The sequence below is a fragment of the Anas platyrhynchos genome, chromosome 6 (assembly GCF_047663525.1).
Source record: "Anas platyrhynchos isolate ZD024472 breed Pekin duck chromosome 6, IASCAAS_PekinDuck_T2T, whole genome shotgun sequence".
In the NCBI taxonomy this organism is placed as follows: Eukaryota; Metazoa; Chordata; class Aves; order Anseriformes; family Anatidae; genus Anas; species Anas platyrhynchos.
In genome coordinates, this window is record NC_092592.1 from 19,622,095 (window position 1) to 19,639,983 (window position 17,889).

Sequence of the window (17,889 nt, forward strand, 5' to 3'; positions counted from 1 at the left end):
TCCCCATTCTCATCCGTATCACTTTATTGACTTGTCTAGTCTCTCCAAAATGCTTGCAGACCATATATCCATAATTCTGACACTGCAAGAGCAGGCTGAAAACCAGCTTCTTTACTTTGCATTGGTAACAAAGGATCACAAATCAGACTGTTCTCAGAATTCTGTCTAGTCAAGTATTGAAAAAGGCGCATGACAAGTTTTTTAACAACGTGTTGACACTAAGGCCCTGCACGATTTTTGCCCTTAAAGCCCCAGCATTTCTAACAGCGATACACTCCTGGTTGACTTAAACAAGGTGAAGTAAAGCATGAAATCAAAGGAAATTACGAGGGACCATTCCACAGTCAAACTGCATGCCATCTACGTACACATACTATACACAATAGGTTTTTAATGCATTACCCTTCTTGTAGCTCACCATCCCCTTACAGCAATTGAGTAATTGTGCAGTGCAGACTGTACAGTATTAAGTAGCTATGCTATAACTGCAAACAGGCAACATTGAACAGAAAACAATTGCTTACAGAGTACAGACACTGTTACTGTACCAACAATTAACAATACGCAGCAGTGAAGTTACCTTGTGACAGCTCACAAGGCTTGCATTTGGCAGTTAGCCCTGAGAAAACACTTTAATCAATCATAGGCTCAAACTGAAACCCTAGCACAGAATATCCCCAAACTGCACTTGCAGTTTTCACAGATTAATGACACTCCTTGACAGGAGCCTTGCCTACCTTGCCTCAAGTTCAAGTATCCTTAAAATAGGAACAAGAAGCAGAAAGGAGTTCAAAAATCCATATCTGAATTATGCTAGGGCATGAGAGGGAAGGTAGTAAACCAAAAAGGAACTATTTAAGACCCTCTTTCTTGTTATTTCACCATAATCACGTCATATGGTGCTCTAATTAGGGTACACAGAATACATATCCCAAAGAGGAGTTAAGAAAGCATATAAAGAAACACGCTTTTCAGCTGACTCTAGTCCTACCTGCTAGGCATGTCACATCATCAGATGACAGCTCCAACTCAGATTGTTCACTGGCTGTAAAGACACTGCGGGCCAAAGGCAAGCAATGTTCTGCTAACTCGGATTCCTGGAAAGGGCTTCCAAGGGAAAACTTTCACTGGCAAGAAAGATGGTTGAAGGTGAGTATGTCCTCCATGTTCCCCTACAGCAGGAAGGAGGCTCTCACGGAGCCTGGTGTACCTACCTGAGTCATACAGAAAAAAAGGCATATCTGTAGCAAGAGATGTGGACCAAGCACAATTTTATCCACTGTGTAAGAGCAAAACATCACACCATTCCTTCTTGAGAAGCCAAATAGCCCAAAGTCCAGCTGTAGTTGTGGCACATTTACCAAGTCAATAAAGCCGAGATGTTACCCCCTAAAGACTCAGAAATTATGCAGGGATCAAATGATTAAGGTCTAGATCTGGTATTGTCCTAGATACAGCTTTATTTTTAAGGACAAGACCACATATAGGTAAGGGGAAAAGACACTAAATGGATAATAACTTCTTCAGGGAAGGGGAGAGAAAAAGTATTTCCTATGGTCACATGAGAAAAATAAATCTGGCAAAGAAGAAAAAGTCATCATAAACAGAGGACAAAGGAAGACAGACAATCTAAAGACCTAATTCCGCCTACCTTCAAGGAATGGACCACGAATTAGACTTCAGCAAACAAGACATTAACCCATTGCAAGGTCACCTGTCACAGAATTTCATCCATCTTCACGTAAGTGGGGACAAATACCTGTCACTATTAATGCTGACTAAATTCAGCATTTGTTGCCAAGCCTGAGAAGTAGCAGTAGCCAATCCCCCCCCAAAAAAAACACAAAACAGCTTCTCAGCTACATAAAGGACATTTCTACACTGGAAGAACTCTAGAGTAGGCAGCTGCCTGGCAGATAGTCTAACCTGCACTGAGCACATGTGTTGCTGGTGAGGGTTTGGACCCTAGAGAACACGTACTCAACATGAAAAAACAATGGTTAACTGAAGTCAGAGGGAATTTGAGGTGGCTGTGACCTCTGCTCTTTCACAGGTTTTCTGCTGAAGTATCTTCAGAATTTCTGAGCCTAAGTACTTTCCCCACACCTGGAATAGTGACCAAGATAACAAAATTGCACTGGGAATTAATTTTTCTAGCTTAATGGTAAATTAACAAATCTGGGGCCACCAGGGCTCACTTAATCTCATATAAGGGAAAATTACTTCAAGTCTACCCACCACAAGGCAGGAAAAAGAAAACATCATCTCCTATCTCACTGTTTTCCTGTCCTTGCTCAGCTACATTTCCATAGGATACAGCTCAGAAACAAGATAAATAGCTCCAGAGACCCAGGGTGGAGTGTGTTGAGACAGATGTGACTAAATGAGAAGGCAGCATCGCCACACAGCTCCTCTTTCTCACAGCTGCTTGTGTGTACTCTCTTTTTTCCTGAGAAAAGACTGGAAACTTCTGAAACTACTGACCTGTGGCTCATACCACTGAGCTGCTTGTTTGGTCGATGTCAGTCTGAGGTGAGATTCCCTGGCTCTTCCTGCATGGGCTCTGCAGCTGCTGGAAGACAACTCTGACAGGGTCTGTCAAATGGAAGCAGCGCAATCTCTGTATAAGGACTAGAGCAGGTAAAACAATCAAAGAGAAAGTTTCGAGCACAGTAAAAGAAAATGGGTATTGCTGTTTGTTTTCTCTTACACACTTTATGGGGACTACACAAAAAGCGAGCAAGTACACTTCCCTATATATTCCATTCTAACCTCACTGTAAGCAGCTCCACTGTATTTCCTCAAACCGAAGATACTGGTGACAATGTTCTCATGCTCCTGATGTATTTTAATTGCAAGAGTCTGAAAACTTGCCCGTTCAGGGTCTAAGTGTAGTGGAAAGGAAAAGATTAGACTTTATTAGAAAACTCATTTTTTCTCCAAACTACTTTCCCAGTTCTGAACATATAAGAACCAGAGAAAGTGCTCCAGGAACCTTGACCTTCCAGAGATGGGGGTGTCTGTCCTTTCAAAAGCTTGGACTTTTGCTCAATAACAGACAACTCACAACCAACACAGAATTAGTTTGAAAAACACAAAATTTAACACATTCTTACAAGCATCAGCATTTATAATTAGCATGTAACTAGACAGCAGAACACCTTATGGAGGTATACAAAGGGCTCTAAGGAGATACTTAAATAGTTGTACAATCAAAAGCACAACCTTGATTACTCTTGCTGGCCTGTGTTGTAAAGGAAGAAAACCAAAGGAGCCTGTTCATCTGCTTTGCCCTATTTAGTTAACTTTCTTAAGAGCATCATTGAAAAGATCACACAGGCATACATTTTTAGCTTGCAGAAACTAAAAGCTCCCTATTGCCGTTGCTTAAATCCAAGTAAGAAGCAAAAATATATTACCAGTGAGACATTAAGATTCTTAACATCCATCAATTCTCTGATTACCAATTTAAAAAACCCTGAAATTTCTGTGCTTGTATGCTTACAGACGGCAGTAGCCTTTTAAATTTCCTTGGCACAAAAATAAAAGCTTTCTAAAATTAACTTTCTGCAACACTGTCCCTACTGCATCTCTGAGATAGTCCACCAAATACCTCTTAAAACTCATGGAAGCACACCACTAGTCCTTATCAATTACACCAAGTGCGAGCAGCTACTGTTTTGCATAAGGTTTTGGAAATACAGAGCTGCCGTCACCACACGGTATTGCTGCTGTCCGCACTGGAAGAGGAACCCAGAGGCTGGCAGAAGAGTAGACGCTGCACGGGATGCCCCAGGCCACCAGCTCCGCTCACGCCCCTCACCACCCAGTCAGCACGTACCTCAGCCTCTGCAGAGACACGTCATTCTCAGAGCAGTACCAGGCAAGAAACTTTTGACTCTGGCCACCTGCCTCGTGCTGGCTGCTATTTCCCAAGGCAAGACAGCTAGCTAGCAGCTCACAGGAGCTCCCACTGACACACAGCTGGCCAGTTCCATCGCTGTCAACATCACAGCAGAGAGAAGAGAGAGTCAGTCTAAGAAAACGAGTGTTTAATCAGGAAACGAGAAGAGACAAGGGATAAGAAACTGATTACAGGAGAGTAATACCCCAGCCAAAAGAAACACGATTGTACAACTCCGAACGACCAGGATCAAAACGTCCTAAGAGCCAGGAGTGCCCAGTGAGGGACACTCTTGAGAAAGAGCCTGAGCACTTCTGGCAGCCTCCAGGCAGCTCAGGGCAGTCTTGGACTTTGACTGCCCCAGCTCCAGCCTCTGCCAGCAGCAGCTGCTGCAGAAAGCTGCAGAGGTGGCCCCGGCCCTGCTACTCCAGTCTCAGCTTCTCTCAGCAGGAGGTGCTGAAAGGAATGGAGGGAGCACTGGCTGTGCACGGCAGTCCCAGCCTCTCCCAACAGGAGATGGTGTGTGGAGTAAGAGAAGCCCATACAAAAACAAAAAAAAAAGTTTACATATTTATAAATGCCAAAATAAATATTTAAGACAGACTCCCCCACCCCTCAAACACGTGCGTAATCACACTGCAGACTGCTCGCAGGACAGCCTCCAGGGGCTCAGGGAAAAAAGCAGTGACTACACCACAGGGCAGCCAGCTCGACTTCCTTCTCATTACCTGATGCCTCTGAAGCCTGCAACCCACTGGGAAGGTGGAGGAAGAGCGAGCAAAGCAGAGCGCCAACACGCAACAGTGCTGGAGAGGAATGTTATGGTATAAATACATCAAATCAGTGGTTTCCAACAAGTTAAAACTAAAATAAAAAAGACACCAGAAGGAAGGATGGTGTAAATGGAACTACAACTATGCAGGGCAAAGGGTTGTGTGTCCGTGGAGCTCCGCCTGCTGTCATGGTGAGAAGGTGGTCATTTCCAGAGACACCCTTTGCCACAGCTCCTTTGTCTGCTTGCTGCGCTTTAGGTTCTGGAGAATATCATTAAACTGCATCATGCCCACGGGAGTCAGGCAGAAGGCGCTTCTGGCGCTGCGGATGGCATTCACAAAGTCATCGTAGTCAGCTGGAATGAGATGGATCAGCCGGTGATGGATGTACTGGATGGGAACAGGGAAAAAGCCTTAAGGTATTTGCTCACCACCCGCAAGCTGGTGACATTCTTAGCAGGACTCAAGAGCTCCAAAGGTGATACGTCACGCGCTCACGTTACCCTGCGAGAGGTCCCGAGACTCAGAGGCTCTGACAGAGAGGAGAGTTAGCTCAACAGACAGTAGTGTTGTATCTTACATCCTAACGTGGCCAAGGCAGCTGCTGACCTCAGAGTACCAAATGCACCACACAGCATCAGCAGGCACTCTCTTCTTCATGAGCACCATTTGGTGGCGTAGTACAGAGCAAAAGGGTCAGCTAAAGCTCTGCTCCATTGCCCAGCAGCACCCAGCCCTCACACTGTTCGTTCTGCAGGTTACATGTGGGGACCCGGCACAGTCACTGGACATCATCTGCACTGAGGGGTATGGCAAGAGTGAGGTTTGCACTAAGTTGCTACAGAATACCTCTAGGGCCAGCACTCTGTCGTCACCTGCTACTTCCATCAGTTTATCAACTCAGGCTCCAAAATTGCCAGTCCAGCCTTTGAGAAATCTGTTTCCCTAATGGAGCTCAGTAAAACAGCTCAAGTGAAGAAGCTGTCATTGCCAGAAATACCAGCCAGGTGATAGGACAGCTAACCAAACCTGGACAGCATGTCTACAGAACCACCCTTATGGTCGCTTATTCAGAGAAAAGGGTGTATGGAGGGTGTCCTGTTTACACCGTTTTAAGGAACAGGCAGCTGGCTCATGGAAACACATTTATCCTAGTAAAAAACTTGTAAAACCTGAGCTATCTCATCTGTACTGGTAGGTGACCAAGCTACTTCCCCTATTCATGCCAGCACTGGCACACCAGCCAGCCAGGGCTTTGTGATGTCGTGAAGACAGACTACAAAAGAGGAAAGAATAAAAAGGCTAGAAAGAGTTGGATAGGTGTCTTGAAAACAAAGCAAGGAAAAAGTTAAAAGACCTGTGTAGCTCTTGGAGTGAGAAAGAAGGAGGACAGGGAACGTAAAACCACTCCATCCAGTGTGGTGAGTGGCCTTAGAAGAATCAGCAGTGTGGCCCTCTGTATGCAGCCTCCACACAGGCAAGCTGTGCCCGCTGCAGTCCCTGCTGAGGGCGAGGCATGCATCAGGCAGCGCACCAGTTCAGCTACCAGTAACCAAGGCCCCTTCCCCTCTCTGCATGTGCACACACGGACAGCTCCTGCAGGGCAGGCAGCTTTGCAGGGCAGGAAGACAGACCACAGATTACCTGCAAGTAGGCCTGCTGGCACCTCTGCACCAGCTGGTGGAAGGCTGGGGTGCGCAGGTGGTTGTGCACATGGGCAGGGTTGAGCCGCTGTAGAGCTTCCATGATGATCTCCTGCAGCACGAAAGGGCTCAGCACCCCTTTGGCTGCACCAACACAAAACTGATGCACGTAGTTTACACCTGCACAGGAAGGAGAGGTCAGAACAACGGTGTTAAGGTGAGAGACACTCAAAAAATCATGCACTTCCCAGCAAGAACCTGGACTTGGAACACCTTCTTCTCAGTGTAATGTATCCTCCCAGCAGGCTTAGGGAAGAGTCTAGCAAACTCATGGGGATAAGAGATTATTCTGATGCATCCATCAGGTCTGAGTAGAGACCAAGTACCCCTCAGTCACTGATATTCCCAGCTGACCTGTCTTTAAAAAGAGATATGAAAGAAAACTGGTGTGGCAAGGTAACTACAGAGAAAAGAATGCACTGCACCTCCTCCTATCTCTTCCAGCCTCCCATCTAGGAAGCACCTGCAGCACCAGCACCCAAGTCTTGTGGATGCTGGAAGGAGATTCAAGCTTCCCCACTGCTGTCTGCAGTGGAGCTCCCTTGCAGCAGCAGCAGCAGTCATGCCACTAAGCAGGCTGTTTGTAGAGTTGCTTTTAAGTTCTTAGTGCTGATGAAAGAATTAAGAACGTAAGAAGGAAAAAAAAAAGAAAAAAAAAAAAGATCCAAGATAAAAGTGTAAGTAAAACAAATCCCCCCAAAAAAGGAAAGGAAAACCCAAATGTTTGGTGGGTTAAGCATCTTCTCCTATAAAAGGTCTTCACAGAAGGCATAAATGCACACAAAGAAGAAAAGAATACCTCTGAGATAGCGGAAAGGGAAAAGAAAAGGTTATTGTTACAGAATGGAAGTTCTGAGCCCCATCCAACCCCATGCATCCAGTGCCTCAAAATTCAATAGCAAGCCTACAGAACCCAAAAAAGGGAAGACTGCCTGGGTGAAAGAGCAGCAAGGATCTTCTGAAACCCTCAGAAATGGAATCAGACAGCAGGCTCACCCAGTCTTTGAAGTTCCACTCTTAGGAGAGCTTTTTTCCCCCCATGGTCCAAATCCCAAGAAGTGGATTTCTGCTGAAGTACTGCTCTGAGCCTTACCTAACTTTGCAGCTAACCCAAGGAGCCATTTTACATCCTCCGTGTAGGGTGGGCTGCGGGAGAAGTTGTTGGGATGGTCGTTGTGAGCTCTTCGGCCAAGCATCTCCAGAGCCAGCATCCCTGTGAGAGAGGGGCAGCCAGAGTCAAGCAGCACTTCTGCCCTGTAAGACTTAGTCTAGCACTTCACTCACTGCAACACCACCTCATTGGCCTGCCCTTCTCCAGCATAAAATTCCCTGGCTGCAAAAAGTCCACAGAGAAACAGAAGGCCCATCTTGGAGACTGTCACCAAAGGAAGCAGCTGGGTCTGCTCCAGGCTGGGAACATGCACAGCCATCACAGCTCACAGAGCTGCCAAGAGACGCTCCACTGGGATCTACAGCAGGGTCCAGCCCCAAAGGCTGCACTACAAAAGTTGTCCGGAGAGCAACAGATTTGCTCAGAGAGGCTACTCAAATCAAACTACTTAGCTGCAAAGACAACAGGCCAACAGGGAGCTGCAGTAGCATCAATCTGCAAACTTTTCACTCATTCTGTTACAGTTCCTCACACAAACTCTCCCATTTAAACAGCTTTAAAATACCAGCAGGTGCTATGTAATGCAAAAGCCTGTCTTGATCTTCCAGATCCTCTTCCCCCATCCCCTATTCTGTTACTTGGGCTATTAAATGCCTTTTATGGCTTACTACTTACTGCTATGATGCTTCCCATGACATCTGCACCCCTTTCTTACTCAGACTTCCTTCTGACTCAGTACTTCCTTCTCTAGCTTTCAAAAAAAAAACTCAGGCAACATCCAGGCAGTTTTTCTTCCATTTTCTTGCTGTTTCACTTCTTTTGCTGTCCTGCGCTGGCTTTGCTTATCCTAGGAGGCTTCCTCCTCCCTCCCCAAGTACCTGCTGGGTTGGACTGTGACCGTATCTGAGTAGCTCCCTGCAGTCTACGCTCAATGACAAACCCCACAACTGACTGACAGCCCTGTACCAGCGACACTGTAAGGCAGAGACAGTTTCCTCACAACCAGTGTGGCTGTGAGAACACCATTACATCCCCACGCTCCGTGTCAGTCTTCAACAACCTAGTTGGAGAGGCACAGGTCACATCCCTCTGTGCCTCTGAAGACTCAACTGGTGTTAAGCTAGAGGTGTGCCTGCACCATCTGTGAGCAGCAGGAACTGAACTCCACTGTTTCACACTGTCACAACTTCCACAACCACATCCTCAGAACGCCCTCCAGACTCCTTTAGAATACACCAGCTGAGAGGCAAGACTCTTCCCCGTTCTAACCCACTGAGCTTTCTCTTCTACTCTCATAGCTCTCAGCAGCAACTTTTCAACCTTCATAGCAAAGGAGGAAGGATTGCTATGCCTCCCTTATAAACTGGCTTTCCCCAGGTAGCTAGGATGCCATCGCCCCCAACAGGTGCAGTAGCGAATTACCAAACAAGAGTGAAAACCTGCAGCCCTGCCCTGAATCCCTCTGACGGGGCCATAGAAACCCACTTGGCCATCCTTACCAACTCGGTATGCGGAGTGGAGGTAGTGCAGACCCTGAGGGCTCACAGGCTGACTGTGCTGCTCATCCTCGGCAGGAAAACCCCCTGTAACAAGGGAGTTGGGCTGTGAGGACAGAGTTGTCAAGGAAGCCCCCTGAATCGCTGGGAACGTTGATCCTGCATGGACACTTCCTACTGAAGAGAGCAAAACAGCAGCATTAGGACCCACCACCAAGCCTAGAAGAAGGTTTACTTGGGCCGTCATCTCCCTCAACTGACCACCCCCTGCCAATGTACTGTCCTGTTCCCCTAAACAGAACAATACAGCAACTGAAAACCACAGACTTAAAACTGAAATACAAGGGGCTAAGAATATCTCTATTTTATTTGCAAGCAGGGCCTGAAGGGGGTCAATTTACACACTTGCCCATCTCTTCTGCAATATACCATGGACGTGCATATCATCCATGTTTTACATGTAAATAGAGGTATTGACTCCAAGGCCTTTGCTATTACTAAATGATGTTTGGTTCTGATTTCTTGTCTACGGAAACACACACATGCACATCTACATCTGATGTGAAACTGCTGAGGAAAATCCCTGAGCCAGAACAGTATTAAGTCTCTCAAAGAAAGTCTAACATTGCAAAGTTCTTCCACTCCTGTTTAAGTCAGCTATGACTCCATCCAGATACTATGTGGGAAGAACATTACTGGAGGCTAGCTTCCAATCAAACCTTGTAAAGAACAGCTGTTGCATACACTGGCAGCAGTTATCTACAGTAAAAACTGCAAGGGAACTTGAGAAGGTTCTGTCACGTTCAGACAGTGAACTAATATGGGCAAATTCAAGGGAAATCACAGGAAAACCCATTACACATTGTACTACACAAGCTTGTATAGACAGCAGCTAATACTGAGCCAGTAAGCTGTATTCTGACAAGGGACTCAAGTTAATCTTTCTCTCAAGAAAGGCATGGAGAAGGAAAAACAAGGTTTTCTTGAGCATTTCAGAGCAGAGATGCTATTAGGTGGGTGCACATTGCCACTTGTATTTCACAGGTTCTCTGTGATACTATTACACCATGGTAGTGGTAGTTCTCATGTGGTGCTACTACACATTTGGGCAATGCTCCAAATTCTGATTTCTCTCTTCCCCTGACCCCTCCAACATTTTTTTTAATGTTTACTAGTGAACAGCTGAATAACTGAGAACAATGTGCCTCCCAGGACAGATCTGTCTGACCTCCTCAGCCAAGCAAACACACAGTGCCAAACAATCCACAAAGTGGGGCAAAATCCACGCTGCATTTGACGTCTGGCCGAGGAGAAAAACCCACAAGAATGAGCTAAGCTGAACTGTTGCCAGAGCCTGAGCATCACCATGTGCCTATGTACTCCAGGAACAGCAAAACCGTATTTTAAGAACTGAAAACAAGTTTCTGAAAACCATAAACAATGGCAAGTGGGAAGGGTGGGGTTGTTTTATTCTTTTGTTAGTGTAAGTGCTCTAGGATTAGTTAACACTTCTAGAAGATTCATAACTCTTACAGAAATGGCTTCTCATTGCTAAGAGTCGCAGCATCAGCCTAGGACTAAGGCTGTCAGCAAAAGATACTCTTTATATCCTGAGGCCTTCAGGACTCTTGTATTTCCTTTTGCGGTGTCTTTTGGCATTGAAATTAAAGATAGCGCACTTAAAAGTAACTGAAAAGGAATCCCCTTTCTCCTGATAATCTGGATATGAAGGAGGCCAGCACATCTCTTAAGTGTTTTCCCACATGCCAAGTTTCCAGAACCTAGTGAGTTGCAACACACTGATAGATAAACAAATTCATAAACAGACACATCATAGCCACTGCAGTTAGGGCATAACAGAGCCTGGGTCCAACCACAACTTGCTAGTGCAGAACCCCGTGGCAATGAGAACACGTCCACAACTCAGTCAACATATGCTGTTCCAGTGCTGCTCACTGCCTGATGATCTCCACCACCACTCAAGCCCCAACACAACGTGTGAGCAGTCGTTCAGACTGCCATTGCCATGACTGCCAAAACATCTGTCCTCTCTACAGAGGTTCCACGTTTCAGGTACCGGCTGCCTCAAATTCCTCAGGGCATGAAAGACACCTATTAATGCTACTGCCTGTTCGTCTGATCCAAAGGAACCACTGCTCAAGATCATCTATGCTCACCTTGTCTTGAGGAGAGGCTGCTGAGGGGGAAAAAAATAACAAAGAGGGCTAAAGCTCTAGCAAGTTAGAGGTCAGAAGGGCCAGGACACCTCCAAACAGAGAGCTCAGTACTGGAAATGTATCTACACAGAAATTAAAGCTCCACTAGCTGAATCAGGCCCCATAATGAACCAGTACCCCTGAGCATGCGCATCTTTAGGCTGGGGTGGATTTGTTCAGAACTTCTCAGAGCAATAACTCTGGTGCCAACCAACCAATGTTGGTGAGGAGCAGGACGTGGCTGGGGTACAGCTGTGAGGCTGTACCTCCTATGCTACGCCCAGTCCAGGGCTGTAACACTTACTCGCTACATTGGAAGACAGTGACAGTCCCGTCTCGCTGTGATAGGGATGCACCGCAATCTGCGTCATGGATGGGACTGGCACACCAGGGAATGACACTGCTGTAGCTGCCAGTGATGGCGTTGTTACCGAGTAAGGGTATTGAGCTCCTATGAACGCTGGATGGACACCCTAAAAAAGAAGATGAGCAACAGTCATGCCTACTCTATTTGACCATTTAGAAGTTCAAAACATGATGCCCCCACACAAAACCCAGAGCATGGGAAATCCAATCGTACAAGGAGGAGGAAGCTCAGTAAGCAGCACAGTAACTAACTTGCACCACATGACTATTACATCTGCTTGCTCTTCCTCCATTTAAATCTAATCTTTCCACAAACACATTCCAAGAACTTTCAAAAATAGGCAGAGGTTAAAATAACTTTTTTTAATTTTCCCTCTGTAGTTTCTATGTAGTGTCAAGATGACAAACTTTCTGTCAAGTGCCTTGCATATTCTGAGAAACTATAGGGCAATTAAAATTAAAAACTAGTGATATGTTATCTTTTGCTTTTTCCTGAGACATTACACGCGCCCACAGAAGGCTCCTTATCACCTCAAAAGCCAAGCTGGGAAGTCTAAATAGGTATCACAAATCAGCAAGTAAGTGAGCACAGAAGCCAGATCTCAAGCCACAGCAGGTCCTGCCCCACACTCTCCCCAGCCACAGATACTTCTTGCAGCAGTCACACAAAATTACTGTAAATAAACAAGCTACAGGCAAAACTCACCTGTGGGTATGCTGAGCCAGGCACTGGGAAGACAGCTGGACGCGGCATGTGCTGGATAGTGTGTCCGATATACTGGGGATTACAGGGAATGTGAGTCTGAAGGGTGGTGTAGGGGTGGAGGCCCTGCGTGTGTGTGTGCGCCATCGCCGGTCCTGCCATTGTGTGCTGCTGGTACATGGTTGACCCCACAGAGATCACTGGCATGACCGTTGCTGCTGCAGTCACTGCAGCTGCTACTGTTACAGTGGTCGGCTCAGTGGTCACCCGGTTGTCTGTCAACCCTCGTGTTGTTTCGGAGGCAGCCCGTGCACCGCTGGCGCTGCAGCCCGTGGCGCCTTCTCTCTGGGCCGGGGTCCCACCGACAGTCTGTTCATACAGCCAGTACCACTGGTGCGCTACTTCAAAGAGGACTTCTGGGTACACGCCACCTCCCTTCGCTGCCTCTTCTACTGCCATGCAGGCCTTTTCCAGCATCAGATTGTCCTGAGGGTGGTGAGAAAAAAGCAAAACCAGAGGTGAAGTGAAGAATGCAAACCCAGAAACAGAGGGCAAAACTACAAGCAGAGAGAAGTACAAGGCACTCTAAAATGACTGATGCTAAGGGGAGCAGCTAGATCACAACTATGCAGCAGAATAACCTCAGCTATTTATTAAGACAAACCCACAGAAATAAGACTAGGATTATCCAGTAGCAGAGAGGGGCCAAGCCCCCAAGTAACAGTACGTCCCTGATGCTGGCAGTCAGCTTGTGCTAGGCAGCCCCGACGCGATGCTCACCTGTTCCTTGCACTGCACCAGAGCCCTCTGGATCTCATTTGGGTTCAGGGCGTGGGCATGGGGCAGGCAGCTGAGCGCCAGTTCAGCAGCCGCCCGCACCATGTTGGAGTCTCTGGCCCGCGAGGCTCTGTCTGCCAACGATGCCACCTCTGGGGGGGTCAGATGTCCATCCCAACACTCCACCAAGATGTTCAAGGCTGCGCTACCAATCTCCATAGCCTGCCCTAAGAGTACAAGAGAAGACTCTCACACTACTGACCGTACCCAACAAAATTCCTGCCAGCTCTCCCTCAAAAGGAGATGCACTCATTACTTCCTTCAGTAGCAGCAACAGAGCCCAGTGACTCTTCTCACACTTCAAGTCAAATGTAGGCTCTTCCTCCCAAAACGCAGGGCAGGGAAGAGCTCTTGATAAGCCAGCAGAAAGTGAGGGTGCCATAATCAAAGTTAAACTAAAGATGCATTTCAAACAGTGAGAGGAACTTGCTATAGTTGATTTTAGTACCCAGAAACCACAGCCTGGACTCTTGCTCTATTTCTGTCATGTCAGGAAAACATGAATTTTCAAAGGTGTGTTTTTCAGGCTCTGGAAACCATGTGGGTAGAAAGCAGGCAGTAGGTCTGGGTACAAACAGGGAGGAGGAAAGTGAAATGCTGAACACAGCCAAAGAGCACACTCAAACTTGACAAATATCTTTCTCTTTGGCAGACCCCCAAAGGATAGGTTAAAACCAGTCTGTGTACCTCCCTTTCCAAAAACCTTCTGAGAAAGGTCTGTGGCTCGGAGGACTGAAGCAAAACACTGTGTATGTAAATCGCTGGTGCTCAGCTTGTGCTGCCAGCTGTGCCAGCAGCTTACACAACTCCCATAGCACATCATCATCATCACATTTGGGAATAAGCTCGTCCCCCACCCCTTCCTGCCCAAAAGCAAGCTTCCCGATGAAGTTCTGCTGTAACCTGTGATCCAGGAGACATGGGAGGAGTAAGTTCGAGAAAGCCAGTTGGGGGACACGAAGTTGTGCAGCCCTAGCGCATACAGCCCGATCTCAAAGGCGCAGAGGTGAAGGTTGCGGTGTGGTCCCTGGTGCCCACCACTGGAGGAAGGGTGGGTGAAGATGGAGGTACTGCTGTTTCCACCAGCTTTGATGAGGACTGTCTTGGCCAATTCAAAGTAGAAGTGAGCAGCTGCCTCTGACGGCTGGTTTGGAACATGAGGAGCATGGCTCTCCAGCCGCCTCCCTTTATACCTAGGGGAAAGGCACAGAGGAAACTTTCAGATAGCAACAATATTCCAAGTTCACTAACTTGGGTGCAGAGTTCCTATTTTAGGGTCCAGAGGAGACAAAGCAAACTCTCCCAAGGAAGTACTTCCTGATGCACACACGCCAGTTCTCTGACATCAGGCCTAGAGGTTGATTCTGTGCAGTGACACCACTCATTACCTGCCAACTTCCACAGTCTTTGCACGGGCTCCCCCACTGGCTCTCCTACTGCCACTGGAAGAGGAAGATCCCAGCGAATCACTCGAAGAACTGCTGATACTGTCACTGTCCTGTCCTCTGCCCCACGATGTTGTTGCCCACCCCCCACGTAGTGGTCGCCGACTGAGCGTTGGAGAACTGTCGGAGGTGGTTTCAGGAGCGCTGCTGTCAATGCTAGCCATGCCTACAACACCAGAACAAACACAGTACAGTCAGCAGGTAAACTTCTACCCACATCACCTACAGTCCCAACTAAGATCAGTCATGTCAGTGAGCATTTAACTTTGCAAACTAAAAGAGATTAAATCAGCCAGTTTGGCCACAGATAGCACTGACGTTTTACAGTTCTTGGACTAAAAAGCAGAACAGTCCAAGAACAATGTGTTTATTTCCTCCTTCGCATCGTCCCAGCCCCTCACTCCATCTGCCAAGCTTTATGGCAGAGTATAACAACAAGAAACAAATATACATACAAAGTTAGGTTCTACAGGTACCCTGCTGCAGAATTTATACAAAGATTTTTCATATCCTCTAGCCTCTAACTTACACCCTTCTGAAGAGGAGTGTGAGAGGCAGCAACTCCTCTGAATTTGTTTCTGTACACAGGAGGACAGTGCTCTGCTCCCAGAGCCCAACAAACATTCTGTTCCAGATACCTTATCTATCACCCGGAGTACAGCTGCTGTGAGAAAAGTATGCACATGGTAAACTGCAATTCAGAAAAAGGTGGGGAGGAAATCTATGGATCAAAACCTGTTCTGCCGTACCAAACATCTCAGAGACAATCCTGTAGTACAGGAAAGGCTGAAAAGTGGAATGAAGTAGCAAGGGAACAACTGAAACCCCAGAGCAATGCCTAGCACGGCACTAGATGCTGTACGAATTGTCAGTTCCTACCTGTGTGTTTCTTCTTCTGTCTAACAGGTGAACCCCAGCATCTCCCGTTGTATCCACCTCGGTTTCCAAGGGCCAGACGACTGGGCACCTTTCCCTCTTGCTTCAGGACAGCAGACTCACCAGCTGGCTCACAGGGGGGCCTCTGAGAGCTCTCTGCATAAACAGGACAGTGACATGGTAAACATTATGGTTTGTTTCTGCATCTCTAAAACCAGATGTGGTCACTTCAGAAGTATAAATATGAAAAGAGTAATGCATTTTTAAAATGAGTGGTATTTATGAATAGGATTATCTCAATTTTCTTTCTTTATTAAGCATTTCATCAGATACCAGGCCAAGAACACTTAAGCTTAAATCAAGATTTGGAAAATTTGCTGCAATTGTGGACAAAGTTTTACAAGAAAAATGCTCCAGCAACCCTAACCTTATTGCATTTATCCTCAGTCATAACTGATCTTTTTGGGAACAGTTAAGAGAGCATCCACTTTCCAACAGATGTAATGCTTGCCAACGAAGAGCAAGCACAGATGGAAGAAAATCACACCCCATTTATCTCCTCTAATGACCTTCAGCAATCTTAGTTATTTATTTTGCATGAAGGCACCTGACTCAGTATGTGACTTTTTGAACACTACACCTCTGATACAAACCTAAAAGATGGAAACACGGTAGTTTCATGGTAACTGGCTTACACAGCTGGGTCAAGATAGGAAAGCCTGAAAATTAGCTTGAATTTCTACATGAGTACAGAAATGGATTCAGCCAAACAACAGAGGAATGACAGTCTAGTAACTACCAAGCAGCCAGATGGTAACATAAAGTACATAAAGTCACTCTGACTACTTCTCAATACAGACAAGAACATAGCATAGCCCTTATAAATCACATCTTACCCTGTGCACTCTTCTCCACAAAGTTCTCAGGACTGCTCTGGACTGCTGGGCTTACACCAGGTTGCTGAGTGACAGAAGTCCCTGGAAGCTGCTGGATAGCTGCAGTGGACTGGGCTGCATGTTTGGAAGGAGATTTTTGATTTGCTACTGTAGGCTTGCTGGAGGAGTAGAAGGAACTCAGAGTCTGTGGCTTGTGAGTCTGACTCTCTCTGTCCAGGAGCTTGTCTAAAATCTTTAACAGCAAGGAAAAAACAAAGAAGAGCTTTCCAGGCAGGTAAGAGAACAGGCATTACACTACAAAATAGTGGGAAAGTATCAAACCAACTTCCAGGTGGACAACAAACTCCATTTGGTTGGAGAAAAATGATTCCTGCTTTCAAGAGAATAAACATCTTCTTGCACTAAACATCACTTATGCACAGTTGACAGCCATGTGGCCTGCACTGCTGAGGAAGCAATGCTTCATTTGTACTCAGTATTATCCCCCTTTTCACTTCAAAAAGCCATTGGCTTTATTTGGAAAGCATCCAAAACTCACAATACAGAAGTAATTCTGGCACATCAAGGACAGAACAGAGGACTCTATATTTAGTGCCAGTCATTATATGTTCTTGTTTAAGTCACTAAAATTCCGTGCTCATCATCCAAAAAACACCATCGTACCATTACTGAGGAACTGGCAAAGCTTTTTTAGATTTTCAAACACTAGAGAAATTGTTTTCCACTAATCTACAGTAACACTTTCTTATCCTTATTAATTACAGAATTGGGGAACAAGGCATGACCATGTATTTTAGGCTTGTCCGTTTCTACTGTTCACTTTCTACATGAAATAAACATCATGAGTGTGACAGAGCACTTATTTTTAATATTTAGTATCACAGTCTCCCTGTTATTCACTATAGCAGAGAAGACTAGCAAAAGAGCTTCTCCTTTAGGAGACAGAAAGACATTAGACCAAGGGAAACCAGCTGATGTGATTTTTTTGGACTTCAGCAAGGCTTTTGACACGGTTTCCCATAGGATCCTACTGGACAAAATGTCCAGCATACAGCTAAATAAAAACATCATACGATGGGTGAGCAATTGGCTAACGGGCAGGGCCCAAAGGGTTATGGTGAATGGGGCTGCGTCAGGCTGGCGGGCGGTCACCAGTGGGGTCCCTCAAGGCTCCATTTTAGGGCCGGTACTTTTCAATATTTTTATAAACGATCTGGATGTAGGAATAGAAGGCATTTTGAGCAAGTTTGCTGATGACACCAAACTTGGAGGAGTTGTGGACTCGAATGAGGGTGGAAAGGCCTTGCAGAGGGATCTGGATAGGTTGGAGAGCTGGGCGATCGCCAACCGCATGAAGTTCAATAAGAGCAAGTGCCGGGTCCTGCACCTGGGACGGGGAAACCCTGGCTGCACGTACAGACTGGGCGATGAGACGCTGGAGAGCAGCCTAGAAGAGAGGGATCTGGGGGTCGTGGTAGACAACAAGTTGAATATGAGCCGGCAGTGTGCCCTGGCAGCCAGGAGGGCCAACCGTGTCCTGGGGTGCATCAAGCACGGCATCGC

The 17,889-nt window shown here is 46.5% G+C and overlaps 1 protein-coding gene across 2 annotated transcripts in view; it reads right to left on the reverse strand.

Annotated features, from left to right (window-relative positions):
- Positions 1-3,080: 3,080 nt before the first annotated feature.
- Positions 3,081-17,889, reverse strand: part of ZSWIM8 (zinc finger SWIM-type containing 8) — a 67,338-nt gene continuing 52,529 nt past the window's right edge. Inside the window, exons 16-26 of one of the 2 annotated variants that reach the window (XM_038181256.2) lie at positions 16,327-16,558; positions 15,434-15,586; positions 14,498-14,720; positions 14,013-14,302; positions 13,053-13,276; positions 12,276-12,758; positions 11,508-11,676; positions 8,991-9,164; positions 7,474-7,593; positions 6,322-6,500; positions 3,081-5,067 (exon numbers count right to left, since the gene is read on the reverse strand). In XM_038181256.2, the coding sequence (XP_038037184.1) occupies positions 4,864-5,067; positions 6,322-6,500; positions 7,474-7,593; positions 8,991-9,164; positions 11,508-11,676; positions 12,276-12,758; positions 13,053-13,276; positions 14,013-14,302; positions 14,498-14,720; positions 15,434-15,586; positions 16,327-16,558 (2,451 nt within the window). In that variant the 3' untranslated portion in view covers positions 3,081-4,863. The remainder of the gene's footprint in view (positions 5,068-6,321; positions 6,501-7,473; positions 7,594-8,990; positions 9,165-11,507; positions 11,677-12,275; positions 12,759-13,052; positions 13,277-14,012; positions 14,303-14,497; positions 14,721-15,433; positions 15,587-16,326; positions 16,559-17,889) is intronic. The other variant, XM_038181257.2, reaches the window with a different exon arrangement.